The sequence below is a fragment of the Rissa tridactyla genome, chromosome 1 (genome assembly GCF_028500815.1).
Source record: "Rissa tridactyla isolate bRisTri1 chromosome 1, bRisTri1.patW.cur.20221130, whole genome shotgun sequence".
NCBI classification, from domain to species: domain Eukaryota; kingdom Metazoa; phylum Chordata; class Aves; order Charadriiformes; family Laridae; genus Rissa; species Rissa tridactyla.
In genome coordinates, this window is record NC_071466.1 from 92,734,089 (window position 1) to 92,757,630 (window position 23,542).

Genomic DNA, 23,542 nt, shown 5'->3' on the forward strand with positions numbered 1-23,542 from the left:
AAAACCGGGAGGTTCACAACCTCAATGGGGGAGAAAAACCCAAACCAAGGAGAGACATTTTACCTCTTCCAGCCAAATCCCGAATGCTGCCGCCGGCACCCTGACCACCGCGGAGGTGTCTGAGGCACCGAGATGTCCCTAACAAGGGGGTTCGACAATACGGGGTGCTGGGCGCCCACCTAAGGCGAGGACTGACGGAGGGGAGATGTGCTGGGTGGCTGCTGAACCTCAATGACAAATACCGCACCTTTTATAACATAATTGCGTGCTTTATTGATATACACAGTAAAGCAGTATATAATACAATAGTAAGGCATATATTTGGTGAAATTTGATATGTTGTGAAAAAATGCAGTAAAACAGAAGTTTATAAAAATAATTAGTAAATGTTACAGTGTTGGTGTTAAAACACAATCAATATATTATGATATCCAAGTAATAAACCAGTACTGAGTAACAATGAAATAACATGCCATATGGTATTTATGTATTCAATTACACTGATTATGTTTTACAGTTTAATACTTTTTCATAATAAGGAATATGAAATAATTCCCAAATTATGCTTAAAAAAGCAGCGATAAAGCTTTCAACTTTTTAAATATTTTTTGACAGACTCACTCCAAAACTAAGATCTAGAAAGTAAAACAAACAAAACAAAACCCTGATGAAAACAACCGTGCAATCCATTTTTCCTCCATTTTTTTTTCTGAAGAGAAGGTTTAACGTATAAGGGGAAGAAAAAAAAAAGAAGAAACCCATCTCCTTCTCAGATCTTAATTTAAACCTTCTGATAAAAAAGACCATGAGAAATACCAAGGGTTCCTGTTGTAATAAAGTGTTAAAAAAGCTTTTTATTAGGAAAGCAGAGGTTTGGGGGGGATTGTACTTATTTTTTGTGAATGATTATCATTGTTGGCATTATTTAAACAATGAGACCTGGTCACACAATGGACACGTGGTGAAGATGTAACATTATCTGTACGTAATTGTCAGGAACACCACAAAACCAAAGTGAGGTAGAAATAGCATGACTAGCCATGTTCAATGTTAACTAGCATTCAAAATAAAATCTTTCCCAAGTTTAATTACACTTCATACAAGAAGAGGTAACAGATTTTTTTTTTTACTCTTGCAATATAAAGTCGGATGGTGTGTTTCTACGTATTCTAAGGTAAAATTAAAAGCTGGTTAAGAAAATGAAGTGGTAAAGCTTTTGCTGACAGCACCTCATACCCAAACCTACCTCTCATGAGCTGCAGTCAAGCTGGCTAATCTGTTTTGCTATCGGTTCCTCTCTTTCTCACGTTATTGTTAATTCTGCGGGATTACTTGTAGAGAGAAATGGGGAAGGAGAAAGGACCAGGGCCTTTGTTTTGGTGATAAATATCACACGGAGCAGTGTGGCTACCTTCACCTGATGACCATACGCGCGCGAGAACAGCAGTAAACTCTTCTACAGCCTCTCCCAAAGGTTGCTCGCAGCGTTACAGCTCCTTGGGACCGGCTGCTGTAGCAGGCTGAGACACACATTGTGGAAAGCTCTGGTTTTATTTCCCAGAGGATGGAGGAGCTTCACGCTCATTAAGAATACTGGGAGCCGGAGAAGCGCAGACGCTCTGTGAGTAACCTACTTGTGCTTCGGGTCAGAAGCTGATCCCACAGGGCGTCAGGAGGGAACTTCTCCCTTTCTTCTCTCCTCTGCAGCAAAGGTGACACAAGCGGTGGCAGCGGCAGGGGACAGCTGTACCCAACTCCCGCTGAAGCACTGGCTGCGGCCAGCGGGGTACCGGACACTGAGGTCCAAAGGTTTAATCCGGTAAGGCAATTTCTATGTTCCTTTACTAATAGCATTCAGGAATTGAGTCAGCAGATGAAACGCTGGCACATAGGATGGTCATTCAATTCTTTCCTTTCCTTCTTTCCTCTGGGGTGGTTTTATTCATTTTTTTTTATTACTTTTTTGCAGGCTCTGTCATGTAATGTGCTCTTTCATTTAGTTATTGCGAACTAGCTGTGAGATTCATGTCATTCTTAATTTTATTGGAAAGAGGTGACGTAACTACCTTCATCGGAAGTTCAGGACTTTTTGTTTTTTTAAAGCCAGCCCTAGTCAGACAAAACCAATGAGAAACATAAGTTCGCCATTTTGGTGTCGCTGCAGGAAATAATTCTTTTGTTTTTTTGATAGGCAAGGAAAAGAACACAGGACATGAATCTCTGATGCAGTTAGAGCTGAAATGATACTAAACAAATGCACTGCCTCAGTAATTTTTTTTGTGTTTTTTTTAAGGGGGTTTCTATAAACAATTATTTTTATAAAGCACACTTTAGTTTACAATCTTTCATTATAACTGTTATAAATTTTTTTTTAAACAACCCGAAATGCGTTCCATATAAAGAAATGGCAAGTTATTTAGCTATCAAGATTTTACATGTAGTTTTCTTATAATTTTTGTACAATTGCATAGACGTGTAAAACCTGCCATTGTTAACAAAACAGTAACAGACTTAGGAAACTACTGAAATCTACAGTATAGTACCACTACCCTTCACAAAAATATAGATTTTTTTTTTTCTTGTAAACTCTTACAGTCTAATCCTCTTTGTAGTATGAATATTATAAAAACCATGCGGGACGCCTGAAGTTGTAAAACACATCTCGCTATTCTAACACCTTGTCGTCGGTCATCACTGTCACTAAGGTTTCCATCGCTCTTCCCAAGTCGTCTGCCATGTGGAAAAGGCTCCCTACATTGTGGCCTGAAAAAGAAAGTCAAGGAAGAGGAAATTAAACAATGAAGACACGCAGCAGATCGGTAGGAACATTTTACAGAAAAGGCCAAGCACAGATCCATCACTCCATGTGCCGCTTGCCGCCATCCCCAGTGGAATACACCGGAGAGTATCCTTTCCAGAAGTCTCCTGGATGATAATAACATGTTGTCGTCAGCAAAGGTGCCAGTTTTGCAGAACACTTAACAGCAATATTGGCCTGAATGGCTACGGTAAACTTTGTTGACAGTAAGCCAGCATGTTGCTGCATCATTACGAATGTTCACCAAAAGCAACAATTAAATCCATTGACATCACAGAAAAGTTTCCAACTGATGCTGCAAGTGTTTGACCATTCAACGTTCTATCGGGGAGAAAAACAGAAACAAACAGATCAGCAGTAATTAACTAAATCATTAAACCCAAGAGGTCCCAGCAGGATAACTGCACAGATAGCTAAAATGATGACCAAACTAAACGGCTGCAGTTTATTCAGTCGTTTCTAAAATATCCTTTGCTTTTCAGACAGCAGTCCAGCAGAAACAAAGATGCCACAATTATCAAGCAACAGTGGTTCATTTGTGCATTTCTCCTCACCCATAACCACTGTAAAGCCCTAAAATGGTATAACCACAACACATGGCCCTCCTACATAATGATGAATAGTGATGAATAAATGCAGAGTACAGTTCTGGAGACGAAATCTGTAACTTCTCACACCCATTTTACCACCGCTGCAAATGGAAAGGAAAGGTAGCAATGCTGATCAGCAGTGAGAAATGGCTTCATCACAATTGGAGACTAAACCGACTTGAAGGTAGGGAGAGTAAATTGCCACAAGTTGCCCTTTTAGTCCCTCGGCCTGGTCTCCAGCTGCTGTTCAGAAGAGTGTGGGTCTCCTCCAAGTCCTGTGTCAGATTTGCAGCCCTCTGTGACTGTCTCAAATACCCTCTGGCATCTCAAATGACAGAGAGGTCATGGTTTAAACAGCTGAATCCCACCTGGAGTCTCCCTCCTGAAAAAACATGACTGGAGAGGGACTATGACAAGAGATCTAGGCACCCTACAAGATAAGCATCCAAACGAGGGCTGAGTGTTCAAGATTTCTTGCAAGGACAAGGAGGAACGAGCAGCCAGAAGGTCTTAAAACAAGCAGAAGGGAATTATACTCCACACAGCGCATAATTGTATTACTGAACTCATCGCCACAGGCTGATGTTGAGGCCAAACACATAAATGAGTTAAAAAAGAAGTTAGAAAATAATCACTGAAGAAAGATTTATTTACATGCAAAGAAGTGCATGTGACCTCCAACTCAAGAAGTCCCTATGCTGCAGAGTGCCAGCAACTGAAAGTATATAACGGGGGAAGTATTACTCAATAAAACTATATGCTGCTACGGCCAGAGGGCTTTGATTTACTCCCTGAGAGCAGCTGACAGAACGTCTGTCTGGAAAAACATGGGACGCGCAACGCCATCTGCCCACAACCCTGCTTCCCAGGACTGCTTTGTGTTAGCCTGGATGTTGAGTCCTTGCAGGTCCTTGAGGAAGAAGCACCCAAATGAAGAAAGGACATGACCAGGGTATCCAGAATAAACTTTCATGCAGTCTCTACCTGTAACGTGCTGGAGCCTGACTGTTACCATTGCCCACCTACACAGTGGGTGTCCCTCCTGACACAACTGTCTTCTCCAAAGACAGGAATGAACCTTCCCTGTGGGGCAAATCAAACTCACTATCCTCTTCCAAATGTTCAAATATTATGGAAGTCATGCACAGCTGACATTCCTACGGTACATGGGAGCTTGGAGTGACATTAGTTAATATTCATCAGCATTTATGGAATAGAAAAAAATGACCTGAGAAATATCCAGAGAAGTTTGTTTCTTCTGGAGAACTACTACCACCTTTCACTAGTGGCAAAAGTATTTTATTAGTATTATAATTATTTAGTATTACTAAACACTAGTTTTTAAAGTTTTGGGGTTTTTTTTGTTGTTTGTTTGCTGTTTTTTTTTTTTTTTAAATGCAGCATTCATTACACAAAACTATGCTGTATCTAAATGGTAACTACTCAACAAGCTGTGTGTTCGATAGTGAGCTGTGCTGTGCGTGGCACAGTTTGCCAGGTATCAATATAAAGAAATACTTGGTTCTAATCTCGTGACATTTTGCTAATTGCACTAATGCAGAGAGAAACAGAGGCATCAAGCAGCGATTTCATCCATAAATCATTAATGATAGCCATCCTATTCATCCTAAGCAAAAACTTGTAATTTGCTCATCAGCGCATCAAGTAACAGAGTATGACAAATTCCTGCCAAGTTCTGGTCAAAACGTAGCTTACTTTAAAGTAAATGTATGCTACCACATTTATTTTAGATGTAAGGGATAATCTCTTTTATTGGCATCATGCAGGCTGAAATCAATCCAGCAAATTACACCGTGGAAAGTGAAAATTTGATGAAGTCATACGAAAGCAAGAACATATTTTAGATGGGAGATGCTTATATACGCAGCAAGGTAACTGCCACTGGTTCGCTCTACTTACCAGGGTGACCTGCAGCATGCCCACAAACATCCTGACCCTCCAAACTACTTTCAAGAAATCCCTAGGCTTTAAATACTCCTTTTCCTCCTCACCTGCAGCGACCCACAGACACGAGACAGGGCGGTGGTGAGAGTCGTAACTGGGCAGCCAGGCATGGGAGGCACTGCAGCCAGCGGGATCACCGTCTCTTGTTCCGATTTATTGAGATCTGTTGTTTCTAGAAACAACGATGGGACTGCAGGGCTCCTCAGGGACTACACACCACCACTTAATCCCAGCTCGGGAAGAGCGATCACCCTTCCGTGGATTTAAAGCAACCCAAACTGCTATACCACATCTTCAGAAAAAAATCAGGATTTGTTAATACTATTTTGTTCTGTCAGATACAGAGCTGTAAAGGTACCAAAGGCAAGATGGTTTTATAGGAAGAATCTAGGTCTAGAAAGAATAACTTCAATCAAAAATACAGAAAAAAAGTCTTTCAGAAGTATGCCACAGTAGGTACAAACTGCTAAACTGGTCTGGCAACTAAAACACAGGCCAAGAAGACCTTATGCATCCAGGGATCACTAGGTATTCTTTTAACGCGTAACAATTACAGGAATGTCTGCTTTTTTTTTTTTTTCCTTTTCTCTTTTAATGGCTACCACATTTTTGAAATAACCATGCTTTGGATCTGCTCTCCCTCCACAAAAGCTGTGCAAAGGCAGGCTGGGGTTACTAAGGAGATACAACTCCCTCTCCCCCACACCATCCACACTGCCTTTCTAGCACAGGTCTTAATTTCCTCTGCAGAAAAGCTGAACAATCATGTGTCTTCTCCTGAGCCACCTGAGTTTACAGCTCAAAGCATGACCATAAACCACTGCTGACTGCAGTTTATGTTAATAGCTGGACTGTAAAGTGCAACAGTTTGGGGACCGCAGTCACTAGGGCAGTCATGGAATGGAAGGACAAGCCATAAGAATGGGCCTTATGAAGAAGAACACAGCCGTCCTACAGCCACTCAACTGGTGAACCCTCAGCTGGGCGTCACTGCACCGCCAGAAGGTTTTTCGCCTCTCTTGCAGATGGGAGTAATAGCTAGGTCAATCAAGACTGCGAATAGTCGAGAACAACGTATGCAATAATTTCCTGGAACTGTGTGTGCAATGAACGCACCCTCTTCTATAATGCGCGTTACCTAAATAAGAGCTCAAATTAGATGACTGCTTCTATATAGCTCTGCTGGTTCTATTGAATACTGCTTACTTGCCCTCTCTAAGACTGAAACGTAGGACATTGACATTCTTAATTAATGAGAAAAATACTGTCCTAAAAGGACTTAGAAAAATACAAATCATAGCTTTCCACTCATTATTATTCATATTTTAAAGGAATGCCACCAAAGGTGGCATTAATTCCATCCTTTCTTTCTTTCTTTCCTTTTTCTTTTTAAACATTAAAGCTGAAAAGTTTTCTCCATGCTTGAGGCACTGAAAGGTTGAAAGATGCTACTGTGTAAGAAAAAAACTAGCACACACTTTGAAATGCAGCTTTGAAAAGCCCAAAATGGACATGGACAGTATTAACTTAAGACTTATAAAATGGAGGGAATATTAACACAGGTGCATTTGCCTTGAAAGCAGAACACAGCTATTTCTGCAGACACTTAACTACATCACTTCTGGTCACACACAGAACGATGCGCTTCACATCTGCTGAATTTGCTTTAGAGGCTCTACTGGAATTAAGGCCCTTGGGTGAGGGCGCAGTAACTGAGTATCAATCTTGCACTACAGCCTGTCAAAGAAATAAACATGGAGCCTTCAGACTCCAAAGAGTGGATAGAAAGTAAATTAAGAAGCCCCAACACAATGCAGTGCCTTTTTTTGCAGCACAGCTTTCTAACCCTTCCCTGACAAAAGACAAATCCTTCTTCTTGGTGGCTTGGATTTCGATACCCTTATCCCTATAAAGTAATGCCATGAAATCCATGGGATTACACAAGAAAACAATACCTAATGTGAGTAATGGGATCAAAACCTGGCCGGTGGGTTTAAAACCGCGTGAGCTGCCTTTGCACAAATGGATTCACACATAAAGCAAAAGCTTCTGTGCCTTAGCTCATACACTTCGTAGGCAAGCGGAGAATTGCGTTTTATATTCATTTCTGCAAGTCACCCAGCCCCCTGTGGAACCGTCAGCGAGCACAAATTCAACTGGAGAGCTGTGAGCGATTCACTGAAGAAGTCAACTTTTTTAGGGTTAAACTGCTGGAATCAGATCAGGTAGGACATGCCCGTTTTTCTAATTTTTAATTTTTTTTATTAATTGTATCAAATCTCGACTCAGCAGCAGAAGCTTTTTCCAAATAATATGCATAAATATGAACGAGGATACTGGAAATCAACAACCTGTTTTGCTGAGCCGGAGAAGAATTCTCAGACCGTATGGGCCGACAGCGTGCAGGGCTGAACACGAAATAATTTCCATAAAATTTCTGGACCGCTGCAGCCTGTTGGTGACATCCCAAGCACCCTTTTTTGACCCACACGAGAGGACCTGCCGTCTTGAGGCCAGACCTAACCTGCACGGATGATCTCACTCCTCAAAGTGGCTGGGCCAGTGCCAGCTCCCACAGCCGACGCAGAGAAGCCCGGTATTACAAGGCACTGCATTAGAACAAATCCTGGCTTTCCCAGGGTAGCCCGGCAGCGACTGGGGGTTCACAACAGCTCTGCTAAAAACCCCAGCGCAGTGTGTTTCCATGAGCACCCCCCTCTCGCCGCACCAGCAGAAGTCTGCGAAACGGGTTATCCTTTAATTCCTGCCTCATCCATGCCAAACATCAGCTGTTCGGGAAAGGTCATTTCACAGCTACTTGCAATTGCACTCAGGCAGTCTCTGAATATTTTATCTTTAATAATAATTTTCGCTAGGAATTCATCTTTCAAACATTGTAGCCGGTTGGCGAGTCAAGAGCAGCTTCACAGAGGAAAAATCAAGGCTCCCTGGAAATAGTTTCGAAGGTGCTATGACAACACAGCGCAAAACGTTTTCCTCCGTTAACAAGAAGCGACGTACGAATTCTAAAATCTATTTTGCATCAAACCAACCATGTCCGAAGTGCACAGTGAAAACCATCGCCCATTTGCATTGCTGAACACAACACCGTGGAGCTGGTGAATGTTAGTAGCATTCTTCATTCTGTAATAGTATATCAGGAAATTAAACCACCTGAATCTCTTATACCTCTCAACTCTCACTGTTCTAAAGAAAAAGAAAGAAACCCACCATTTAATAACTGGAGACGATGGCTGGTATATTGGCACATGTATATAAATTGTGAGTATGTAAGCAGAACGGCAGGAGACATGGGTCTCCCTGTTGTGCTTACATACAAGAGCAACAGAACTTAAGTCAACGACTGCAGCACATTTGCCGGCCACATTTATCACCCAGAGGCTTAATTTTAACGCATTATCTTCTCCTCCCCGTTCCTCCGTTTCCACCCCTGGGAGGATGTAAGAAAATGCAGATCCCTGAGCTGACATCGTCTCCACTGAAAGTTGAGAGGTACGGCTGCTGTTAGAGCACACATGGGGAATGCACTCAGCAAAATCAAACAAAACTCAAAGCAAAATAAAACCACACACACCCCCCGCCCCCCACGCCCTTCGCCAAACCCAAGCAAACCCGTGCTGCCGTCACACGCATGCTGGGCACAGAAAGCAAGCTGTGACAAACAGAAGCCATGGCAGTGAGCCTGCATCTCACTAACCTCTCTCACTGGCTTTCCAGGGGCATTTCTTCCTTTAGGAACAGAGAGAGGAAGTGGAAGAAATATCAGAAAAGAGAGGAAAAAAAACCACACGTGAATATATATTTTATACTGTAAGAGACACTTCAATTTCCATGTAGGAATTTAATACAAAATGACCGCATTTCTGCTTTAAACAAAGGCTGAAAGTGCACTGGAATCCACTGATGATTCCGAGCTGATTTATTCAAGAACAGTTCTTTAATCTGCAAAAACACTTGAGAAAACTACTAAAACCAACTTACAGGCCTTTCTGTTGAGCATAAGGATGGCACAGAAGATATGAAATCACATTCTGAACATCCAAATGTCCTCAATTTGAGTACTTCTACTAATCAGTATTAGTAGTAAAATCATGTTTCCCCAACGTCAAATTAATTCATCAAGAATGTTACATTTTATGATGGCCTACAAACATATATACAGGTATACATTCCTATATAGACATATGTGTACACACACACACACATTTCACAGCTAGAGCTGTACACTGGAATATAACAGGCTCACGTGCAAGATAAATATATTCTGAAAAACGTTTCCAACAAGTTGATCTGCAAGCTTGGTAAAACTGAGCGGTCAGAACGAGACAGGGAGAAAAAAATATTCAAGTAGTAGGGGAAAAAAGGGAAAGTATCTCATCACTTTCAAGTTGTACTGCCAAAACAGAGGAGTCATTAATGGGTTTAGCTGAGAGGATGTTCCTGACGAGCCTTCACGGAAGCCATACTTTGATCATACTGATTCTTCTCAAACACTTATCATAGCATACTTTTTTTTGAAAAAAGCAAGCCAGGGGTCAATCAACAGCAGAAACAATCCCCCACCCCCCTTCCCATCACAGAGCCAGCAACAATAAGATGCTTGCCACCTCCAGAAGCATTGTCTCACTGTCAGTGGTGTAGTACTGCATACACCAGTACAGCCAGACCTTGTAGCCTTAGGCAAGAGAGTCACTGCAGTAGATGGTGTTCAAAAATGAGGATGATCTTTTCCCCAGAGCTGTTGTAAATGATGTAATTGTAAACGACGTATGGGAAAATGGGGAGGGAGACAGATATATACAGGAGAACACACTGGTCAGCATAACAGTAACCTAATTGCTGTCAAGTTTTTTTTTCTAGGTATGGCAGCCTGCAAGGAGAAGGGAAGGAAGACAATAAATAGCTTTGCAGGTATTTTACGAGGAGCAGAACAGGGGTCAGCAACAGAGCAAAGCCGAACAGAGGTGGTAAAGGAGAGGAGGAGAGGGCTGAGGAAGTGAATGGCATCCCTGACCAACAAAGGTCAGAGCCACCGCTCAACTACCAACTCCAGAGCGGCAACAGAAACTGCCAGGACAACCTCTGAAGGGCCTGGACAGCAAAGGTTATGATTTACACAACAGAGGAAGTTTTACTCCCTTCCTTCCTCTCTCCCCAGTAGCACACTCACGTACTATTAGAAATGATAATAACAGGTCTGAAGTCATGTGGGTTTTTATTCTGGTCCTAAGGGGAGCCTTGACTCAGGTTACGTCTATACCGCATGTGCTGGTGGTGCACAGAGGTACCAGAGTGAGCTTGGTGGCGAGAAGAGATGCAGCTTCAGTTCTAAGGGCTTCACTTTGCAGGCCTGCCTATCTCTTTAGAACTTACATGAGCACCTACACAGCCTGCAACCTCCTCCGGTGCTTTTATCAGGAGCTATGAATGCTAAAAGAAGTGCCTCCCAGGAGGGAAGAGGCGAACCTCTCACCAATATAAATCGTGTAACAGAAAATCCTTGAAAATAAAGATATAAAGTCCATTGCATACTTCAGTCTTCTTCTGAGGAAGAGCCCCAAGGTTTAGATGAGCAGGTGGTCCACCTAAGGCCTCCAGAAACTGCAGCATGGTACAGCTGGATGTGCCGGAGTCCTGGGGCATGAATGAGATCCAGCAGAAGACAGTTTAGCTTGGGCCAAGAGGAGAGAAGGAACTGCCTACAGGCAAAATACTGGATCCTTTTGGAGGTCTGAAGAAATGTCTACCTGCCTGCACAAGCACCTAAAATTGCAGCTGCACAGTGTCTAATTTAAATACCTACATGAGACGGGCTGGATGCTGCTTGAAAACAAATGTATTTAAAGGTAACTGGGATAGCTCTGCGCCACGCGAAACAGCTGGTGAGTAATCAGCCCTAGAGTTTGTTAAATGCAACAAAGAGTAGCACTACTACAGTAACAGCTAATTTCTTTTGGAGGAAGATTAAAAAAGGTTTAATGGATTTTACTTTATTTTCTTCTTTGCATATGAATGAATGCGTGTCTCTAAGTTTTCAGGCAAGGAGTACGGTTTGGCATAAATTGCAGAGGAAGACGATTGTCTGTATTGCCGCAGCTCTGAAAATTTGTATTCTGTAAGGCATCAAAACACTGATACACAATCCATGGGTGCCTAATTATCTATTATTCCCGCTCAAATCAAGATTTCCTGCCCTTACAAAACAGAAGAGCCTGTCTTTCTTTTTCTGTTTTGGAAATCTACATGGCATTGTATCACAGGCAAAGGTACAGAGAGAGTGATGAAATCAAACCTAAAAGCAGAGGCACCAATAAAAACTTCATGCATCTATGCAGATTCAGCTCAAAGCGGAGAGCACAAAGCACCTACCGCACTGCCCCTCTCACTGACCTCAGGAGAGGCACGGGCTGCGGAGGGAAAAGATCTGGATCTGCAAACAGCTTTTTTTCTTAGAAATCACAAAAGATCTAATCCTCCCCATCACTACCCCAGCAGAAATCTTCAGAGAAGCTCAGCTGCTTCCGTACTGTTGGGCCACAGAGGAGCGATAAGGGATCTCAGTCATCTGAGCCCACTGATGTGGGAGGTAGGACTGTAGCGCAGGGAAGGGGATACGGTCCAGAAGAGGCCAGGGTAGTTCAATTGGAAGAGTATTTCCAGAATACTCTACAGTATAATAACTCCAGGGTACTCCTCCACTGATTCAGTAATGTGTGAAAAGTCTGCGTTGTAAGACACTTTACTGTCAGAAGAGGAGAAACTGCATTATTTGCAGTGCTGAAAGTTGCTAGTTCCACTTAGGACATTAGTCCCATTCAGGACAGGGCCTGGCTGATGCAAGAGTGAGAGGAGAGGATGTGCCTGGTGTGTTTTTATGTGACTGAGATAAAAATAAAACAAAACTTACCAAAGATGGTGCTATTCTTAGTGGCATTTATTTATTGCAGTGGGGTTTTGTAATTTCACTGCACAAGACAACATCTGTATTAAGCAATACTATGTTAAACAGTAACGGTGAGTACTGACCCCTCTCCAAATGTTTTCATGGGATATCATGGCCTCTTAGCTCTAGTAAGCCATCCTGGTCTCATTTCTAAACACTTCTTGGCTCCCACTTCCTCATTACCCGCCAGCGAGGGCTCTGCATTGAGAGCCCAGGAAGCTCTCTCGGTAACTTCAGTTAGTTCAAGAACTTCTGCCCCTAAATTCCTCTCTAAGCTTCATTCGTAGAGAGCATTTGCCACAAAACCACAACTGCAAAACACAGCCCGGTCCACCACGACATCCACCTGAGGCGGTGGAACTTGTTTGCCCTCTGTGCTGCAGAAGCGGTGAATTCGGCTTTAAAAATACTGGCCTGCCAATCTTACTTTCTAGCTGTGAACCAATTCCCCGGAGATTTAGTAGCTTGGGCACAAATACAGCGTGAAAATGTTTTCCTCTGTGGCCCATTATCAAGCAGGGTCAAATAAACCACTGAGGTGGTATTTAATGGTAGATTTCCACTAAATGTCAGACCTCTGGCTTTGACATCTGTTTTGAGTTAGCACAGCAGCTGTTTGAAGCAGCTGCAGCAGTTGTGAATTTGCTGGGAGCAGCAAAGTAAAAGAGGAATGGATGGGAAACCTTGTAGATTAAAAGGAGAGAAAAATTCCTTAAGGACAGCAATCATCAGGTATTCAGCAGAATTTCCCTCTCCAGAAACGAAACAGCTTTCGGCACCAACAGTCCCCTGTGCAAGGAGCATGGAGGTCTCCTTAGGAAATGCCAAGAACTGCCAAAAGGTTAAATTGAAGGAACCAAAAAAACCTACAAAAGGTATACAGTAACACAACTTATTGCATCTGAGATCTGCTTATGAAGGTCTATGACATGATTTGTTTGACACATGCTTCTGTAAAATACATTCAAAATGATGCTATGAAGCCTTGATGCCCTTTTAAAAACAACACTATGCAGCAAAAGCTTGGAAAGTATCATAATAAGAACGAATCTATCTGGTGCCAGGTGAGTGGCAATTAATCACTACCACATTTTACTGCTTTGTTTCAGAAGTCCAAAATTAAGAGCTACTACTTGCTTTAGAAAACTATTTCCCAACCTGAGCAAATCTTACTCTTCAGATGCTTTTGATGATATTTAGACTGAATATTTTGGTTTCAGTTTGGATGCTGTGATGTTCAGCTATGCATTTGTGCACCCAAGCACAGACATTCAGTCCTCTTCGCTCTTCACTGCTTATACAGCTCTGAGCTTTTCTCATGAACCAAGGCCTTCAGAGTCCAGTTCGCTCTTGTCGTGTTTTTCCGCACTCCTCCAAGTTATCATTATCCTAATGGCAACAGGATACCCAGAATTATGTCTGTGATTCAAAAGTCATATCGCTCTCTATGCTGTGACATGCTGGAGCTGGACATTTAGCTTGAAATTTAACGTGCTTATTTTTACAGGCCACAAAGGAAACCCACATTTAATGTCCTGCCAGTAACTTCCCAAGCGTTTTAATACATCCCTAGATTTCCTCAATTGATTCCATGTAGAATTTTCAGGTTATTTGTATCGATGTTTGTCCCTTCCTGGATTTAATTTTGTTATTCTCACTTTCAATCTAGGTAGGTTTTGGTGAGTGCCTTGTGTCCTCTGTGGCAATTCTGGAATTGTATGGTCTATGAATATCATAGCAGCCTCCTCCTTCTACGGCATTAGTATAGAAATAAACAAAGCTACTTCTAGTACTAGTCAATCTTAGGCATTTAATCCATCTCCCTTCTAGTTTTAATTCCTAAAGATAGTACGCGTCACATGTGGTGCCACTTTACCCAGGTAGTTTGAATTCACCTTTCAAATGCCATTTCATAAGCTCCTCTATCACAACACCCTTCTGAATGCCCAACAGGGATGACGGAGTTTCTTGCATCTGACAATTCTTAAATTCTAATTAATAAGAATTAACATAAGAAAATGTGTTCTTTATAGATCTGTGCTCATCGCTTGTCCGGGCTTATTGTTCTGTTTCCTGAATACTTACAAATACCTTGAGATTCAATGCAACCTGTAATGCAGTGAAATAAAATATTACTTGCACCATGTCTGAATCCTTAGACTATGCCCTGTGCTCAGGCAGCTTTGCCAAACTGCTTTCACTCTTTTGCAATCACACTTTGATCTTTTATTATAGATTGGAAACCTGAGATACAGATTTGCACCTCTCAACAGCAAAAAGGCCCCTGATTCAGTGGTTTGTCGAGAGCAGTCAACCCTCCTTCCTTTTCTCCTTCCTGCAGTCTTGTAAATCCTAAGTCATATCTCTAACGCTCGTGGAATCTGACAGACCGCAACATCCTTCATCTCATGATGAAGGTCTACATGAGGCTGCGGCAAATTAGCTGTGGATGTAAGCTTTGGTTATGTGGGTATCAGTTGAATGTCATTTAATCATTAAAATGGGAGTAGATGAAAACTCCAATAACTGAAGTTTGCACGAGATCTCAGAAAAATTGACGATGTCAGTAGCCTTCTATATCAACCAGTGAATGTAAATCCATTTGCACTGGTTGTAGGGCAAACTATTCTCAAGAGGGCCTGACCCTTCCTATTCCTCAACCAAAAGCAGTTATACAAACCTGGCATTCATGCAAATACATGAAAAGATACATGAAGAACAGAGAAACCTAGTCGAGATCCTAATCTCTTTAGCCAAAACCTGGTAAAATTCTCCAAAAAGTGAACGACTTTTTCTCACAGCTGAACTAATCTTTTCGTGTAGCCAAAGAGAGAGGAAGAGGCAGATACTGGCTCAGCCCAATGCTGCCTTGGTCAGGCCCTGAAGAAAAGTCCTGTGGGAAGCTCAAGACTGCCTGACAGCCTGTGCCTGCTCCTGGCTGCTCCACCAGAAGCTCCTCTCCTGGCTGAGAAGGAGAAGACACATGTCAAACAAAGACTCTGCCTCCTCCTCGCTTACAGCCCTTCACGCAGCTAGAGAGTATTTTTGTCCTCTGCGGCTGCCAGTCAGGCAGGAAAGTACATAAGCTGCAATCTCTTCTAGGGATGCTTGTCATCACATACTACACTTTTAACAAAGTTACCGAAGGGAGAAACAAAATAAGGAAATAAATTCTTTCTCTGTATTTAAATGACCACATTTTGCATCACCAGAATGAAAATGCGAAGTTACAGCTTAATTTATGGAATTAAAATATTAACTGATGTTACAAACTTCAAACCTTTTTTCCCCCCCCCACTACACTTTATATTCTGTCAGTTTGATTCATGAAGCTTTGTATTTTTCACTAATAAAATAAAATTAAAAACCTTTTCTGTTCTCGGTCAGTAGGGACTGATCTCTACCTATTTATACAAAGGAAATGAATCACTGTATTTCAAATATCTCGTTAACTGTTGTCTCATAAATTGCTCCTATTTTACTTAAAACTAAGATTGTTTTCTAAAAGAAATACTGTTTGTCAGTGTTATCAGCTATGGTTACAAATTAGATACCACATTTGGTGAACATTTTAACACATGGGGTATCTACATCTAGACACACACGATTATGCAAGATCTCCTAAATACAACATGTTTACACAAATGATGGTCACTGATAAGAAAGCACGGTCTGTTGCAACCTTGTGTACACAGCAATTTTAAAAATAAGTCAATTTTTATCTACATACCAATATTTGAAACATTTTTTTTATCTGTTGTCTCTGATAATTAATATCTAGGCAAAATGAGGGCTGGATATACGATTTTTTCATATAATGTTGAGGTGGAGATGAATGTAGTTAACAATATATTGCATTAGATTTTCTTCAAGAGTATCTTTCTAAAACGATTCCATCTTTTGCTCTATAGCATGAGATCCTGTGCAGTTTACACTGCCTTCTCCTTTTCCACTGCCTATAGATGACGCCTGGTGAGAGCTGAGCTTGCTTTGAAATCAAAGGATGGAGAAAACTTGACCTCACTGAAAGTCTATCATGATGGTTAATGCATTTATCTACTAAAAAAAGAACCTCTGGGTGATGCGTGAAACGTGTGCAAGTCTATGCCCCTACTGAAATCCAGTTAACAGGCCGCCAATAGACACCAGGACCTTCTTTTGCCAAGAGGTTTACGTTTGAGCCTTCTTTCACAGCAACAGGCAATATCCCAAACTTCCCACCTCCTGCTAGGAATCTAAGCCATGTTTCTTGGCAGCGGACTTTTTTCTCTGGGCTCAGAAAAGACCTTCTTAAATGAAAAAAAAAGGTTGAACAAATAAATCCCAGCGATACAAAAGCTTATCTTTAGCAAACAACAGGAATGAGCAAACCAGAAACACTGAAAGAAATGCTCTGGCCGTACACGCAATAGCGGCCCACGCTGCACAAACAAGCAGCCCACTTGTTTTTCCTCCATCACTTTGGACGCAAGTGCTACTGGGTCGAGAACTTTGACTCAGAACTTTAATATTATTTCAAACCAGATTCTTCTCGGAGAAAGGTAAGGACAGAAGAAAAATGTGCTAAGACATGTATTAAAAATAAATCAGCAAGGGGACTGACTGAAAAGGAGGGAAGCTGTGAGAAAAGGAACATGGCAAAAGGAGCGAGAAGAAAATGCTCAGGAAAAAAAGAGTCTCAGACAGACGTTGTTCCATCCACGTATCTAGCAAGGGCTACCTGTGGAGGTAGCTTAAGGTAAAGGAGGAGCAGGCTGCTTCTCCACTCTAAATAAGACAGGTTTCTCTACAGCTATTGTTAAAACGAAAACAAAGAGCGGCTAAAAAACCTGAAACCAAAACACCCCCCCCCCCCCGAAAACATCAAGGAACAGAAAGCACTTTTATCTTCTTCCCCCTCATCCGCCGCGGGCGGCAGCGCTTACCTCTGGAGCTGGGGAAGGAGTTGTTCAGCTGCTCCATCACTTCCTCCAAACCTGTGCTTGTGTCCTGGGGAGGGCTGAGCAGCTCATCCTCGCCTGGAAAGCGAATACACACCACTGCATCAGAGCCACCGTAAAACCATTTGCCAACAGCGTGCAATCGCGTATGCCCTTCACGAAGCTAAGGCTGTCCACATAAACACATTTTCTGCTTAGTGTACAGTCAAAATTGTGAAAAGGGTGGATTTTGTGGACGACTAGGTTTCTCTTTTTATTTAAGGATCTAAGTGAAATTAAACAATGAATTTTAAACAACGCTGACTTTAATTAGTAAAAACGGATTTAAGAAATAATCTACTCTGGTAAAAGAAGTGGGGTAAAATGTCTGCTAGGAACATTTAGTTCCATAAACGACACTCGTCGTTCCAGCTTCTCTTATTCTATTAATGGAAAAAGAAATTGCTGTTGTGAGTGCTGCTATTGAGCACCTTTCTAATAGTGCCGGATTCATGTTAGCACTGCTTTGCCTAGCTGCGTAAATCAGTAGAAACCCAGATTCTCATCTGCATCAGTATTAATATTTCTGACAGTTTAATTGCATCAGATTGGCGCTCCAAGAACATTCAATTGTACTGTAAAAGGGTTTAGCAGCAGTTTAATAAAGCGAAATGTATTTCTCCCACTGAATAATTTCTATAACCTGATTATAGGGCAGCAGCTTAATGGGAAATTCGATACATTTTATTTTCACTGGGGCTTTTTTGGTCATGCTTTCAGATAACTAAAATTCATATGTTGATTTTACTGTAGATCCTAGCCTCCAATACAAATAAAGCACCTGACAAAAGAATACATGTAAAAGATGTACTTTGAGTGAGATTCTCCTTTTTCACTAGATTTCTTTTATCCCTATTAAAACACAGAAGCAGTTTTGCCTAGTGTAATAACCGTGAGAGGTACGTCCTTATTTTGAAAATGACTCAATAACCCTTTATTCTAACATTACTCAACTTGAGTAATAAACTATCTGATTTTCTGTTAGCATTTACATTCTTAAAACATTGAGGTGATCCACGCTAGTGGAAAGCCTACTAAAAGAGATGCTAAAGGAACACTTCAGGACTGCATATATTTCCTATTATTAGGCTTAGTGTCAGCCTCACCTTAGGGCCAGGAGTTTCACAAGAGTTATTACTGACCAAGAGTAATTCTTCCCACTCCAGTACAAGAAGTGGGGTAAAGTGTCTGCAAGAAGCACTTAATTCATGTAAGTGATGGTCTTCATATCGGCTTCTTGTATTCCATTAATGATCTAAAAATAGCTGCTGAGACTGCCTGCAGTTGGTTCGACTGGTGCTGGGTTCACACAAATCAACTCACACCATGAGTTACTTTCGCATCAAGTGCTGCACCGACAGAGGTGCCTTAGCAGAACTAATGTCCTTCCAGTCTCTGCTGGATGGCAAGGTGACAACTCAGCGAGTGAGATCTTGCCGCTTCTGCCCAGGCCGAGGTCCTTATCAGCATGGCTGCAGAAAGCCGCCTGGCCCCAAAGATCAAAAGAAGAGGGCAGCGGTTCTGCTGTCCTGGCCATGAAGGACCGAGGAGAGGTACTGACTTCCAAATGCCCTGGTAAGCGCTGGTACAAACCAAACTGTGTTAACTCTCAAGACTGCCGTACCTTTTATTTAAAATCCATTATTTTTATTTTTTCTCATTTGGATGCTTTTTCTGAGCATTTCCTTGTAAGTGACAAAATAAGATATCAGCCAAGCAACCCGACAAAAGTAAAGACATCTTCAGACCTCAATTACCTCTCTTTACCCAAAACAGTCTTCTCCCTCCATTCCTCTCTCTACAGAGAGCTGGGCGGATCTCAGATATTCTGGTGGTACCTGAACAAATTGAAGTTTAGCAGTAGCCTCTTGGCTCACATGCGTCAGAGAACCTCCTCTGCTGCTACATTACTGGGGGAGAAAGGCCAAAGATCAGGACTTTCCATTAGGATTCTATGAGAAAAAAAGCAGAACCTTTCCGCTTGCCCAGGTGTATTTCAGGAAAACAAGGGATAAGCTCTTCTGTTTGTAAATTAGTGTCTGAGTGGGTTGCTGCTTTTACCAAATGGTTGGAAAACATTGCTGGTGGAAAACCTGTTACAGCAATTTCTTCCTGAGAAGGCAGAGAGACAGAGAAATGCAGTGGGTCTACATGCAAAGACAAAAACCCTAAAGTCTCCTTTCAAAAGAAAAATATATAAAAGCTACCATTACTTTACCTCACTGCCTGAGAGACCAAGAGATCCTCAGTATATTCTCAAAAATTACGACTCTCTTATTACTGGGCACATGCGTGCTGCATGGGAGCATTATTTACAACACTGCTCTGGTTCCCTTCACAATTCAAGAATATTTTGAGTTGCCCTTCAGAACACTCTCAGACACGCAAGCAAAGCTTTCTGGTGTGAAAGGAGACTCAACAAACCGAATTAGTTGCGGTTTGTTAGCTCGGTTAGTAATTATTTTTATAAGCTCTGCTCCATGCTGCCAACAGCGTTGCTTTGCTGAGTCTCAACACAATCATACTGATAGCGATTCAACATCTCACTGTTCTTCCACATATTGCCTCAATCAAACAAACAAAAAAACCCAAGTTATGTCTAAAGTTTTGCTTTAAAAATAATTCTAGCAGTTATGTGTGTTAATTAATTAATTAATTCCAGTCTCACAAGTTAAATGGGAAAAACTTTATATCAAGTCAAAAGAAAAGAAGTGCATTATTGTATTTTGTCCTACTAAAAGGATAAAATATGAAACTACAAGACTTTTAATAAGATGGCTAGGAACCACTGTCTTCCTATTTTTTCTTGTGTACTTTAAGTAAACATATTTTGTGTGATGAAATTCATGACATTTCTTCAGAAAGCCAATGTAAATTACTCCAATGATACATTTTGTCTACTCTTTGTGTGCCATACATAGCAAAATATTTGCTCACTAGTAACATGATTAAAGAAAGATCCAAATGAAATTGCTGTTACCTGTGATTGTACTCTCACTCCCAGGATTTAACTTAAGTATTCCTAAAGGTACAATTTACTTCACATTTTTTTGCTGTAGAGCATACAGAACCCACCTTGTTTGATACCAGCACGGGCTGACATTATTGCCTACGCTTGGGATGGAAGAAAAAGCCCCTGAACAAACCGTTATCTCCCACCACGACAGCAATTCTGACACAGCAGAATGTTGCCTCCCATCTAATTGGTCACTGTCATCGACTCTTTCACTAATGACAGTGAAAATCTCTCACTTAAGCCTCTCACTCTCCCCCAAATGCTCTCTCTAATATACACTAAATAAATTTCTGTGTATGAAGCTGAATATTACCATCAGACTTCAAATATTATCTTGTTGAAGTAATTTAACCACATTTGCTTAATGATGCTGCAACGGTTGATTGCTTTTGCTTTTTTACTAGCAGAAAATCCTTACTAGTTGGTAAAAAATACTTGTTAATCATATAACAGATAGGAAATTTGAAAAATGCTACAGAGCAGTTACTAAAAGTACAAAAATAATAATTCCAGCCTCTAGCTACAGAATATTACTACTTAACCTTACTCCACAATTCATAGGATGTTCATTATCACGTCTGATGTGATATTTAGAAAAGACACTAGATAAGCACTGCGTATAAATGACAGCTCAATTCTAGTGATTGAGCCATGACATATTAAAAATAAGATCACACTACTTAACATGGGGATGATTAATCATACATTTAATCTCTTAGCCATAATTAATACTATGTACATTTAAATCAGCCATGTCACGCCTAATAGTGGAAAGTCAGTTTGAATAAAATAGTTAGATTCTTAGTGATATTTGTTTTCACTAGTCAAGCTGGCTGAGCTTTGTGTTTAATGTCAAAATCTCCACGCTACTGTGTGCATCACAACCAAAAGCAAAAGCCTGAACCATAATGAAGATGTAAAGTGTAATTAGCCAGATGACAACGAAGACCATTGCAAATGTCTACTTCATTCTCATTTGAACTAAACAGGAGAGCAGAGTATTTTCTGTCTTTGAGTATTTTTTTTTGCTGGAAAATGGGACTATAAATATTTTTTATGACAATCTGAACTTTGGTATCTTACCCATGGTTTCTGAAGTCTGGCTGCCAACTACACGAAGAAGCATTGGCTGACTGCTGTCTGACCTCTGCAAAGAGGTAGAAGGAGATGATAGTGTTGTACCATTCACCTTGGCATCGGCCTGCGGCTAAAAATTGAAGAAAAAAAGAAGGGGCTGTTATTAAAAGCTCAGTACAGTTGCACAAATCTGTATATCTCTGTATTTTTTATTTGTTCCATGAATAAGTGCAATTTTCTGTCTGTTTTTAAGCAAATATATCCATGCAAACAATGGACTTGAATTCTGAATAAAGCAAGGAAGAAGACTAAATAAGAACACGGGAACATGATTTCACCTTGTCACTCTACAGCCTGTAGAACAATTTAATATTTTTCTCCGACTAGCCTCTACAGATACGATTTCTTGGTCTGCTGTCGTTACTGGTAACATTTCACACCCCGTTTGGAAGACGGCTCTAGAGAGATGCAGAAGAAAGGCCTGCAGACTCACCTGCTCCAGCAGCTGCCTCAGCCTGTGCAGCTGTGACTCCAGCTGTTTGTTGTGATCCTCCAGAATCTGCATCCTGGCCTCCAGGCGGCCCTTGTGCTGGCGAAGCAGCTTGGCTTCTGCAATGAGCTCCGCATCCCGGGGGCTCTGGGGAGAAACCGGCATCATCTCCGGTGGGGACGGCAGTGGAGACAGTCCTTTGTGGTCATGCTGTTGCTTCAAACGGTCGTACTCTGCTTGCAAGTTTCTGTGGAGAAGTACGAAGGAGGTAAAGCTTTACGAAGCCAAAGAGGGTGCCGAAGAGGGTGCAGGCTACCCCCTGCGCGGGGCAGGGAGAAGCCACCTCCTCTCCTCTCCTCTAGCGTGATGTGATGTGTCTAACCTTTGGGGGGGCAGAGGTCCACCTGCACCACCTGCCTTTCATTCCACCAAATCCCCGTGCGTGCAGGCTTACACTTCCCAGATTTGCAGGGAGCTGATGTGACAGGGACCTGTGATACAAGCATTGCCTAAAGGCTCTCTGCGTCTCCAGAACTCACGGTTAATTCCCTCCCAGGGCACAGGAGGCAGCAGGCTGGCTGGGCTCCAGGCACCCTCCCGAAGGACGGGTACGGCCCGTTCCTGGGCTCAGCCCTCCCTCGGCTTCCCGCCTCCTATCCCTCCTAGCAGAAGTCGGACTGCCCGTTCGCTTCCACGCACGAACACACTCGAGGAGCAATTAGTGCTAAAAGAGGACGCTGAGTGATCAAAGCACTTTACAAGCACGAATCAAAGCGGACGCCACCTGGCCGGCCTATCTGTTTTACAGATGAGAAAGCTGCGACAGAAAAGGCGGCCACACAAAAAGTCAGAGCAAAAACACAGAACTCCAGAGTGCACTCGCAACTCTGCTGTCGGCAGTCGGGTCACATCACTCTCCTCTCTCCATATTTGCAACTGCATTTCCAACCTAGCTCTGAAATTACTAACCTAAGACGAGGAACAGACAAATTAGCGAGCCTATGTCTTAGGCCCACTAGTTAGGCTCAATAGTGAGCCCCTATTTTGGGGCTATAATTCCCATCTCCATTTGGACTGCCCTGTCTAGAGTGTTGCATTCTACTGTAACTTTATGGCACTGCTAAGCTTGTTCTTTTATTCCGTAAAGCTCCTGTTTTACTCCAGTAAAACACTTCATAGAGTAATACTATCTATAGCGGTACACATAAAAAAAAATTCTATGAAGCAGGAAGAGCATAGAAGGCACAAAACCGAAACCTTGTTAGGGATAACACAGTCCAAACCCGCAAAAATAGTAACTTGTAACAGAAACTTTGTAGGCAAAGGAGGCCTAATAAACTGCGCTGGGATTTTGTTGCTATGATGTTCCTTTACAGCTTCCCAGAGGGGGGAAAATGGCTCGACACTCTGGTAACTGCTTACTCATCACAAGCAGTGACCCAGATTTTATTTTTTCCAACTCGCTCTTATTTGAGGCTGTGAGAACAGGCACTTCTTGCCAGTTCTGCCTGCAAACCACAATACACACTGACAGTTTGGTCTGGAGGCTTAATAGCCCTCAGAAACCTCCCAATAAACTTTATTAAGCTCCAAAACACTTCTAAAGTAACCTTATTGTGACCAGAATAAGAACTAAAGTAGTA

The 23,542-nt window shown here is 41.9% G+C and overlaps 1 protein-coding gene across 15 annotated transcripts in view; it reads right to left on the reverse strand.

The window, feature by feature from the left end:
* Positions 1–248: 248 nt before the first annotated feature.
* DMD (dystrophin) overlaps positions 249–23,542 on the reverse strand; it is a 1,301,546-nt gene continuing 1,278,252 nt past the window's right edge. For 11 of the 15 annotated variants that reach the window (XM_054189211.1, XM_054189212.1, XM_054189209.1 and 8 more), the window contains 4 exons: positions 21,903–22,146; positions 21,416–21,539; positions 17,263–17,355; positions 249–2,763 (listed from right to left, as the gene is read on the reverse strand). In XM_054189211.1, the coding sequence (XP_054045186.1) occupies positions 2,666–2,763; positions 17,263–17,355; positions 21,416–21,539; positions 21,903–22,146 (559 nt within the window). In that variant the 3' untranslated portion in view covers positions 249–2,665. Of the gene's footprint in view, positions 2,764–9,091; positions 9,124–17,262; positions 17,356–21,415; positions 21,540–21,902; positions 22,147–23,542 lie in introns of all 15 variants that reach the window. The other 4 variants (XM_054189210.1, XM_054189205.1, XM_054189218.1 and 1 more) reach the window with 1 other exon arrangement.